Below are 11,419 nucleotides of genomic sequence, written 5' to 3'. Positions count from 1 at the left end.
CCTGGCCCTAGCCAAGCTGCCTAAGAAAAGTCTCATGAGGCATCGAGGTCACAAACCAGGCACAGAGGAACCAGATAACAGTGATGGGGAACCTCAGTTATCCAGACACCCACTGGAGCTCTCAAGCTAAACTTATTGACTTGCCTCCACGATCCTTTTGTCCTTCAAAAGGTGACAGTGCCAACAAGGGGAATCCTGTTGTGATCTGATTTTTACTAACAGGAAAGGGAAATGGTGACTGACCTGCACAACAGGTTTTGGGAGAGCAGATTGCAGAAGGGTCAGAGGAACCGACTTCCCAAGGAAAGGCAGCCCAGCAGGGATGGGAGACCCCTGAAATAACCAAATGCTGAGGAAACAAAGAGAAACAATTCAAATGGGGAGGAAAAATGAGATTTATCTGAAAAGTCCAATGTGTGGCTGCATAGGGAACTCATTAACCAATTTAGGTTTTTAAAAGAAATGTACAGAAGATGGAAACAAAGCCAGGTAACAAAGATGAGTGGATGAATGAAAGAATGAATGAACAGATGGACGGATGGATGGATGCATGAATGAACTAATGAATGGGAAAAATGAATGGATAGAAGGATAAAGGGATGAATGAACAAATGAATGAATAAATGAAGCATTGAGTAAATAAATATATAATATCTACAAAGAACTGTGCTAAGTGATGAGGATGCAACAGAAAAGCAGGATGGTCCCTGTTCTCAAGGAGCTCCCATTCTAATTGAAGGTGGGGAGACAACCTCCCCCCTCCCCACATACACACATCGATGAAGTTTCAACTTTAAGTCCTGTGGAAAGTCCCCATGGTCCTTAGGGCTCAGTAGAAGGGCAGAGTTCTTTAACATCTTTTGTGTCACTTCCTTTGTTAAAACCACAATCATTTCTGATGTTGAATTACTGTATACTGATACAGTACCAAGATACCAAGAACTTTCTTCTTGGCATTTTCAGTTGCTGTGGCTGCTGAAGAGCTGAGGATCTGCAGCGCCAACGGAGGCTGTTCCTATCTCCAAAAAGGCTGCTTCCCTGGACAATGGCTGCTGGTGGAGGGTGAGCTTGGTTGGAAAGAGGGTAATCCAGGAGGTACTGCTGTTCCCAGGGCTCTTGGGTGCAGGGACCAGGGCCATTTATATCAGGGTCTGAGGGGAGGTGGTAGTCAAGGTGGTGGCAGGGTTTAGAATATCTGGAATATGCCTCTTGTCTCACCTTTAGAGCCCCTTCATCTAGGCTGACTTTTTTGCACAAGTGGTGACAGTTGGTCAGCCATTGGTATCATTGCTGGTGGGTGTAGCAGACTCCTTTTCCACAGTGGGAGTTGCTCCCCTGGATGATGGCTTGGGGGAATAGTGGTCTGGAGCACTCAACACTACTGTTTTGGGGGTTTGGGGGTTTACTTGCCCACCAGAAGCAGTTGGTCAGTGACAAATCATTTTTCTGGTTTTTAAAGATTTCCCTGGAGTTTTGTCCCTAGAAAGTATAATAATCTAAGAGGGAGAAAACCCAAATATTCCCTCTTTGGCAAAATACCCCCTCCATGAAATTGGATCCTAATGAGCCCCTTGTGGAAGGAAAGGAATCTTAGGCCACCAGTCACACTTAGGATTGTATCAGCCATCACAGATGAGGCCAGAGGAAAGGGAAAAAAACACCTTAGCAACACTTGCTCTGCCCCTCTAAACTCACAGTGTCTGCCCCCTTACTGGTTCTGTGGCTTCAGTCTTCTTTTGAAGAGGAAGCTGCCCTCAGAGAGCACATCCTCCCCATCTTCTTTCCACAGGATATCAGATGTAGAGAGGAAGACGGTTGAGGACAACCTTCTCAAGATCTTTAAAAAGAATAAATTGGACATATCCAAGGCAGTAAATACCCCTTCTCCTTTCCTGGAAATGCTTCGAGACCACTCTGTTATCTCTGAGCAAATGTACCAAGTGAGTACCTTCCATCACCTGGTTCATGGCACTTTCCACTACCCCATCAATCTTACATATTCAATCAATAAACTAATGTTTATTAAGCACCTACTATGTGCCAGACACTATGAGAAGTGCTAGGGATGAATGGAAGTACAAAGAATGAAATGATTCCTACTTGAAAAAATCCCTACTTGACATTCTAATGGGGAAGACAAGAAGTATATATAAAACTATGGGTGGTAGAGGTATACTAAGTGAATAAATACAAACACATACCAGGTAGTTTGGGAGGGAGGGCACTGGCAGTTGAGAGGGTGTGAGGAAAAGCTTAATGAAAGAGGTAGTGGTTGGAACCTGCAATCAGTTCCTTTCTCTCTCTCCCTCCTCCTTTGATCCCCTCCCCCTCTCTCTTTCTCTCTGCCCCTATCTCTTCCCGATGTCTCTGTCTCTTCTCTTTCTTTCTCTCCCCCTCCTCCACACATATCCAATCTGTTGCCAAGTCTTTGGATTCCACCTCCTCAACATCTCCCTCCTCTCCACTCACATAGGCACCAACCTGTTCAGGTCCTCTTCACCTCAAGCCTGAACTACTGCAGTAGGTTCCTAGTTGATCTCCCTGCCCCACTGACTGTGTAAACAAAAATAAACAGGAACTATGGGGAGAGAAGGCAGGAATCTCTTGTAATAATTGCTACAAATGGAGAGGTCCCTTCTTGCAATATAAGCCAGAATTTGCAGAACACTGAAGGTTTGCCCAGCACTTTCCATATTTTGCCTTAGTTGAGCCTCCCAAAGGTCCTGGAAGGCAGTGGCTATTATTATCTCCTTTTTACAGATGAGGCAACTGAGGCTGAGAAAGATTGAGTGACTTGCCCAGAGTCACACAGCTCATAAGGCTCTGAGACAGGATTGGAGTGAGTCCAAGGATATTTCCACTACCCTAAGCTGTAGTAAGAGGGGAATCCAGGCGTGACAGGGGTGGTCAGAGAAAGAGGTCCAGAGCTTCCCAACCACCACTGGCTTGAAAGAGAGGAGGAGGAAAGAGTTCAAAATGCTCCCAAGCATGGAAGCTGAGGATAGTCTCAAGATTCTCCAACATGGTGGGAAATCCCTTTCTGGAACCACAGAATCATCTGATAACCATGATAGTAACTCTCTCTTCTTAATAATTCTTAGTGTGCTCAAAAGAAGTACCAAAAAATGGTCCCTATGTACAAGGGGTCCACATGTACATACAGCATCCTCAAGCAGCTGGAGAAGCAATTCAGCTCCAAGATCCTGGCAGCCTTGTTCCATCCCACCAATCTGGAGGAATACCCACAATTAGTACAAATTGAAAAGCAATTCAGAGATGGTAAGCCAGGGAGTAATTTGGGAGGGGAGCTCCTATGGGTTCAGGGAGACAGGAAGAGACATCTTCTATTGTCTCCTACTGGCATTCTCAGGGCATGGATGATTGGGTCTGGCTGTCCAGGAGGACTTCTGCACAGGAGTTGTCCCTTCCTATGGGTACAAGGACAAGTGTCTGCTCCTGTCTCCCACTGGCACTTCTAGGGCTGGCTGCTCTGGAGGACTCCCAACCACCACACAAGGGAGCTGGCCCATCTTATGGTTACAGGCACCTGAGTAGCTCCATCCATAGCTGCAAATAGGGCCTAGACAGGGGGCTGCGAAAAAGATGTGAAGAGTCAGGGAGGTGTCTGTTCCTGTACATCTGCCTCCTTCTCTGACTGAAGCTTTCTTTGGCTGTCTAGTGCCTCTCGATGAATCAACATCAGAAGCCAGTGTGGGGTCTCCTGTCCAGAGAAGCAGCCTGGATGAGGGTGCATCTACTGTAAGCACCCCTCAAAGCTCTGTCCAAGGTACTCAGCTTTTAGGCGATCTCCTGCCTCTGCTCAGGCCTCTCTTACACAAATCCTTCTTGTCTTACACAATCCTCTCCCTTGTTTTTTCTCCCTATTGTGCCCAGGTCTCACCTTTGCCTCTCATGTCACATCATGCCTTCCTCCTAACCACCTGTGCATATCACATCCTCCCACTGGCTGTGTGTCAGGTTCCTGAGGGCAGTCCCTTTAGTTTTTCATCTTTGTAATCATTGCAATATCACAGGAAGTCAAATAGATAATTTGGATTAGATGAAATTAAAACATTTTTGCATAAACAAAATCAATACAGTCAAAATTAGAAGGAAAGCAGGAAACTGGAGGGAAATTTTTATAGCAAGGTTCTCTGAAAGAAGTCACATTTCTCAAATATATAGGGAATTGAGTCAAATTTGTAGAAAGAAGAGCCATTCCTCAGTTGACAAATGGTGAAGAGACACAAATAGGCAGTTTTCAGAAGTAATCAAAGCTATCATTAGTTATATGTAATAACTGCTTAATGGTACTATGAAAACAAAAGATATCAATACAATTTTTTTTTCAAGGAAAAAGAGAAAACCACGGAGAACAAATATAGCTTTAATAAACACAGGTCATGTCAAACTAACTTATTTTCTCTTTTAACACAGTTATTGAATTGAAAGTTCAAAAGAAAGCCATAGATGAGTTTTAGCTACATTTTAGCAGTCTTTGATAACATTTCTCAAAATTTTGTTTTTCTTTCTAAAAAATATGTTATTGATGTCTTTTGTTTGTACAATATGGTAATTTGTAGATACACACTCTCCAGAAATGACCTCCTTTGTAGCATCATGGTATTAGAGAAGGAGCACTGACTTGAAGTCAATGGTTCTTGGTTCAAATCCTGACTCCTGTCACTTACTGTGTGTCCCAGGGCAATTCACTTAACCTAAGCTTTTCTCATCTATAAAATGAGAGAGTTGGACTACATGGCCTCTAAGGTCACCTCCACCTCGAAATCAATCAATAAATAAACATTTATTAAGTATCTACTATGTGCCAAGTACTAAGGATACAAAAAGAGACAAAAGACAGTCCTTAAACCTCGAGGAGCTTACAATCCAATGTAGGAGACAACATGCAAACAAATATATACAAAGTCAGCTGTATACAGGGTAAATTGGAAATAATTCACAGAGGGAAGGCACTAAAATTTAGAGAGGTTGGGGAAGGCTTCCCGTAGAAGGTGAGATTTTAGTTGGGACTTAAAGGAAGCCAGGGAGGGAAGTAGGTTGAGTCAGAAGAGGGAGAGCATTCCAGGGATGGAGGAGAGGCAGAAAGAATGCCTAGAGCCAGGAAATGGACTGTCTTATACATGGCCCAGATAGGAGACCAGTGTCACTGGATTGAAGAGTGCATGTGTATGATCCTACGAAAACCAGTTATAAAAAAAAGGAAAAACAGAAAAATTACACAATATAGTGACTGCATCTGACAGTCTGTGTAATGTTCTGCTCTCCTAATCCACATCTCTTGGCCAAGTGGATTGGTCGCATTAATGAAGGTGATTGTCCAGGACTAGAAAGGTCTTTTGAAGAAACTGTGGATGTACAAATTACTCTTTTGCCAATGTTCTCCCTAAGCTTGAGTCCACCTTCCCTGGGCTCTGTATGTACTTGTGGGAGAGTGTGTGTCATAGACTGTGGGGAAGGGGGGTTTGGTACCAAATATATCACCACAGTAAAAACTTATTTCTAAAAGCTAATTGAACCTGGCTAATTGGTATCAATTAATAATCCTGGGAGGAAACACACTGGTGGTATGTTATAAGATTAGGCCTATTGGTTGTGAGACCACCACCATAACAGTTTCTCCTTAAGGAAAGCTGTAGCTTATAGAATCTATGCATGGAAACCATTGTTATACAATTGGGCCTGAGGGTTATCATAGCAGTCTTCTCTTAAGAAAGGCTGTAAGCTTATAGAATCTAAGCATGGAAAAATATTGACAATAATAGTTTAAAGGTTAGCGCAGCTGTGTGCCCAAAAATAACTTTGTCAACCATCAGTTTCTCCTCCCTGCCCACATCCTATCCCTAGTGTGCCCTGAACTTTGACATGCAAATCAGTCAGCTTCAGGTAACCACCAAAATCAAGATTTAAGTATTGTACTCTCAGAAGGGCACTTTGGAGCCCATCTGCCCTCTGGACCCATGTCTCTGTGATCCCCACCACAGCCACTGCCCTTATGTGGGTTTCGCTCTGTATATGTCTGAGTTGTATACTGTGTCCCCTTCTCCTCATCCCCCTCTCCTATTCTTCCCTATCACTTGCCAATAGAACTTAACATTGAACCGATCCCCATTGTTATGACAGATTCTTGGCATCCAAACCCAGTAAGGAGTTTTCCTTCCTGATGACTCTGGCTGGCCCACAGCCTTTCATTAGATCTAAACTGGGTGCCTGAATAAGGACTTCATCCGTTGACAACCATACCTACACTGGAGGAATCTGACACTGTGTCCAGTCATTGAAAACAAGGATCAATAGCAAAGACCTATGTCCTCCCAGGAGAGACTCCCCAATGCCAAAGAACTGTCACAAAACATGGAGGCTCATGATCTATATAGAATTAGAAACCTCTAATGCCACCAACCTCTCAGGGCTGCCCCTAAAATCCAGAGAGGAGGCATAGCAACCACCTCTGGGGCTCTGACCTGCCAATGAGAGCTGGGGACTGAGAGAAGGGCTGCAGAGAATGTATCTTAATAGGATCAAAGATTGAGAGTTGCAAGGGACCTCAGAAGCCATCTAATCCAATGGATCCATTCTGAAGATGAGAAAACTGAGGCCCGGAGTGACTAAAGGGCTTTCCCAAGGTTCCCAGGCACTAAGAAGCAAGGCTGGGATCGGAAGCCAAGCCGTGGGACTTTTAAGCCCAGTGCCCTTCTCACCGTGCTGTGGCCATAACATTACAATGGCGGGGGAGGGAAGGTGAAGGGAAGCCAGTGTGGTTTGGTACATTAGAGCTCTCCAAATTTGAAAGCTCCATTGGGTGATGGGAGATATTCTCTCTTCCATTGACATTCAAAATTTTTTAAATATTTTTTCCCAATGACATGTGAAAACAATTTTAACATGTTTGTTTGTTTTTTTTAATTTTGAGTTCCAAATTCTCTCTCTTCCTCTCTCCCTCCCTCTCCTTGAGAAGGCAAGCAATTTGATAGAGATTTGGTCTGATCTGAGCCCAGCCACATCTTAAGGTCTGGGATTCTGGGGTAGGGTTTAAAAGAGTGATTTGGCCCCTTTTAACCACCTAGTTCTAGGGAGTTTTGTTTTGGGGGTTTCTGAAGAAAGGGGAAAAAAAGAAAGGGGGCCCAGAATGGCCCTAACTGACCTCTCAATGCTCACTTCACCCCACTCTGATTTTATTCTTTCCAGATGCCAGTAATAACAACAAACCTTCAAAAGTTAAGAAAAGAAGGAATTGTGGGGTCACACCTCGAGTCCACCGGGTTACAAAGAAAGGTAAGCTGAGCTCTGAGCCCAGTCTTTCCATGTTAGCCTTGCTGGGAGCCCACAAAAGTCCGAGGGCTTTGAACCCATCTTACCAGATTGCCTCCAGCTTACCAGCGTCCTAGGCTGGGAGCACAGCATGAGTGACTCAGAATCAAGGTGTTAAACAAAGCTCTGTCGGGGTCCTTTGTCTGAACCAATCAAGGGGAGAAGGGCAGTTTCACGATCGCTGGGTTAGATCCAACTGGAGGATCGAAGGTGGGGGCTCGCATGCTCTCTCCTCTTTGCTGTCTTTCACAGGCAGTACCAGCCTCAGTGCCCTGTGGCATCTTGTGCTTCTCCAGGCTTTTGCTGTCCCTCTGCATCCATCTTCAGTTACCACTTCATTCCCCCTTGTGGACATGATGCTGAAAAATCCAGCTGGTCCCTCTTGGCCCTCTTCACCTCATCAATGGGGCCGTTTCTGCTTCGGATGCACGCCATCTGGCATTCAGACTTCCTCTCTTCCCTTTCACAGCCTCATTTCCTGGAAAAGGCTGCCTATATGAACTGCCTCCACTTCCTCTCCTCCCCATTGATTCTCAGTCCCTTGCTGTCTGGCTTCCCCGCCTGCCACTCAGCTGAAACCGCCTTCTCCAAAGCCACTGATGATCTCTTCATTGCTAAGGACAAGGGTCTCTTCTCAGTGTCTGTGCTCTTTGACTCCCTGTAGCTTTTAATACTGTCAGTCACCTCCTCCTCTAAGTTCTTCCCTCCTCCATTGACTTTTGTGCCACTGTTCTTTCCTGGCTCGCCTCCTACCTGTCTGACCACTCCCCAGCGACCACGCCCTCATATTTATCCATGACCTGCCTCCATGCAGTCTTTGCTTAGCTGCCCCTCTTAGAACCCCTGGCTTCCTCCAAGGCTCAACACAGGTGATATCTCCTACAGGAAGCTTCTCCTTACCTCCATCACATGCACACACACACACACACACACACACTCCTACCTCCAACTCACTTTGTATTTATTAGTATTCATCTTGTATTTCCTTTTTCTGTCTACATTGTACATCTCACCCCACCTTTCTCAGTGAGGGCTGGAACTGTTGAGCTTCTGTGCTCAGTGGCTAGCACACAGTAGGTGGTTAAGAAACATGTGCTTTTTGTTCAATTGGATTGAATTCTGTATAGTGCCTACTGTTTGTCCCAAACTGACAAGAGGCTACCTTGGCTCTCCTCATCCTCTGCATCCCATTACTGCCCACCCAGTTGTTCCCAGAGTCTGTAGCCACATCCCTGGAGCATGGAAAGTGCTTCCCCCTTCACAGGAAGAAGTGCTTGGAAGGACACACTCCAATGGTCCCCGTCTGATAGACTCAGACTCCACAGCTTGGCCCCGAAGGTTCAAAGGTCCTCCTTTTCCTCCTCTGTGCCATGTGGGCTGACTTTTCAGCCTAGGCTTCCTCTCCACCTTTCCAAGTCCTTCCGTTCTTCCAAAGAGTCCTTTCTCTGGAGCCTCCATCCTGGAAAACCTGGAGTAGACAACTCCAGTAACCCTTTCCTGGACTTTGTTTCTTACACATCAAGGTCCCTTGGTACCAAAAGGAACACAAACAGCACCTCTCAGCAGCTGCCTGAAACCTGATCCTTCAGGCAGAGAGAGAAAGAGACAGACAGACAGAGATAGAGTCAGAGACAGAGAGAGACAGAAATAGAGAAAGACAAAGAGAGAGTCAGAGACAGAGAGAGACAGAGAGTCAGAGACAGAGAGAGAGGGACAGAGAGTCACAGATAGAGACAGAAACAGAGAGAGACAGAGAGACAGTAAGAGACAGAGTCAGAGATAGAGACAGAGATAGAGACAGACAGAGAGAGACAGAGAAAGAAACAGAGAAACAGGGACAGAGAGACAGAGAGAGACACCGAGAGGGAGCTCAGAAACCCACTGAAGAAGACTCTGGCTCTAACTTAACCAGACAAGCAGTCATTCAGCTTCTGTTTGAAGGCCTCTGCTGAGGAGGCACCCACACCCTCCAAGGCCAGCCTGCTCCTCTGTTAGAGAGCTCTCATTGTGAGGAAGACCTTCTTGATCTCAGATCTGCAACTTCTCCCCTCCCACCTCCTTGCTCCTCATTCTTCCCTCTGAAGCCAAGGAGGACAAGCTCAATCGCTTGTCCATATGACAGTCCTTCAAATGCTTGAAAACAGCTCTCATGCCTCCCTCCATGTGCCCATTTCTTTGACTGATCCTCTAGAATGGGCCCATCCCATATCTGCTCTCGGTGGGAAGGAAGAGTCCTCCAATCTAACCCCAATGCTCTCTGATCCTCTGATCCTTCTTCCCTAATGTGTAGCTTAAACACCCTCTGAGTTTTTAAAGGCTCCCTTCCCTTCCCTCACCAATCTCAGCCCCTGTCCAGCACTGGTTCTCCACAGGAACAATGTTCATGTTAGGCCTTGCCAGCCTTCTGGATCCAACCATTCTCTGTGATTTGCCCTAGCTTGCATCACCCAGGTCGTAGGCATCATTCACTGTCTCTGACTTATTATTCCATCAATATATTCAGACCTGGAGCTCATCTGGCCCTGATTCCAGTCACACAGGAGGCTGACTGGGTGGGGTGGGGGGCATGAGGCCCACCCTATTGTCAGGGTGGCAAGAGACATCCTGTCTTTCGGCCCTGACATCCATCACTCCCAGGAAGTAGACTGAGTCACCACTGTGATCTGAAGAACCCTCAGCAGAGAGGTTAGAGGTAGCTAAGTGGTGCAATGAATAGAGTGCTGGGCCTGGAATCAGGAAAACCTGAGTTCAAATGTGATCTCAGACACTTATGACTGTGTGACCCTGAGTAAGTCATTTAACTTCTGTCTACCTCAGTTTCTTCAACTACAAAATGGAGATAATAATAGCATCTACCTCTCAGGATTGCTGTAAGTATCAAAGAGATAATATTTGTAAAGTGCCTGGCATATAGTAGGCACTTAATAAATGCTTGTTCCCCTTCCTGAGAAAATTTAAAAAATTAACCACAGGGAATTATTTTCACAAAACCATGGGATCATAAGATTTAGAGCTGGAAGGGATCTTAGGAATGACCTTGTCCTAGCCTTACACTTTGAGGATGAGGAAGAGGAGGCAGAGGGAGTGACTTGCCCGATGCCAGGTCAGAAGCAGCAGCACCAGAACTCAAGAAAGATCCTACGCTGTTTCTTCCATACCTTGCTTGCTGCCTGAAGCACAAGGCTTGGGACTGTAAGCCCCCCGTTCATTTCTCTGGGCCATCTGAATTCAGACATTCTAATAAATTTGGGCTTAATCTGGGAAGGGCTTTGCTGGGAAGGGTACAGCGGACATGGGTCCAAAGCTGGAAGAGACTTAGTGACCATCGAGTCCAGCCCTTTGGTTTTCCAGAGGAGGAAACTAAGGCCCTGGGGATATTCAATGACTTGCCCATGGTGGCAGAGATAGGATGATAATGATAATAATAATATCTAGCATTTATATAGTGCTTTGAGGTTTCCAAAGCATTTTATAAATATTCTCTCATTTGATTTATGCAACAACCCTAGGAGGTAAGTGCTATATTATTATTTCTATTTTACAAATGAGGAAACAGAGGCAGAGAGAGGTGTATTGACTTGGGCAGAGTCACATAGCTGGTAAGTGTTTGAAACAGGATTTGAACTCAGGTCTTCCTGCTGCCTCAGCGATTTGAGTGCAGGCCCCTTTGCCTCCAGAGTTCCAGGGCTCTGCCTGCTTCCCCACATTGCCCACTCAAAGGTGAGCATCCCTATAGTGCTTTGAGGTCTCAGCTGACCCTCACAAGGACCCAGGGAAGGAGGCGTTTACTACTCTGATGCTCTCCAGTAAATTGCATGGCCACTCGACCCAGATAGCTCTGGAGGAGAAAGTGAGGCTGGTGACTTTGCACAGTTCTCCCTCACTCAAATCAAAGTCAATTGCAAGTCATGTCATCATCAACCTGATGTCATGGTCCTCTTCCAGAACAAAGTGCCATGGCCCCACAGGCAGTGAGCATCAAAGTCAGGGCTTGGACCTCCATGTCCCTTGCCTCCAAGGCTGGCACTCCCTTCCTTATACTATTCTGGAGCCCCCGGCAATGCCTTTTCTTTGGGTAGGTCACAAT

The 11,419-nt window shown here is 45.7% G+C and overlaps 1 protein-coding gene across 2 annotated transcripts in view; it reads left to right on the top strand.

Annotated features, from left to right (window-relative positions):
• Positions 1-902: 902 nt before the first annotated feature.
• LOC114024842 (nuclear body protein SP140-like protein) overlaps positions 903-11,419 on the top strand; it is a 38,596-nt gene continuing 28,079 nt past the window's right edge. Inside the window, exons 1-5 of one of the 2 annotated variants that reach the window (XM_027838035.1) lie at positions 903-1,062; positions 1,790-1,940; positions 3,102-3,279; positions 3,680-3,787; positions 7,210-7,296. In XM_027838035.1, the coding sequence (XP_027693836.1) occupies positions 1,046-1,062; positions 1,790-1,940; positions 3,102-3,279; positions 3,680-3,787; positions 7,210-7,296 (541 nt within the window). In that variant the 5' untranslated portion in view covers positions 903-1,045. The remainder of the gene's footprint in view (positions 1,063-1,789; positions 1,941-3,101; positions 3,280-3,679; positions 3,788-7,209; positions 7,297-11,419) is intronic. The other variant, XM_027838034.1, reaches the window with a different exon arrangement.

This window comes from Vombatus ursinus, unplaced genomic scaffold, assembly GCF_900497805.2.
Source record: "Vombatus ursinus unplaced genomic scaffold, bare-nosed wombat genome assembly UNPS02014825.1, whole genome shotgun sequence".
Taxonomy (NCBI): Eukaryota; Metazoa; Chordata; class Mammalia; order Diprotodontia; family Vombatidae; genus Vombatus; species Vombatus ursinus.
This window is presented reverse-complemented; position numbering and strand designations above follow the sequence as displayed.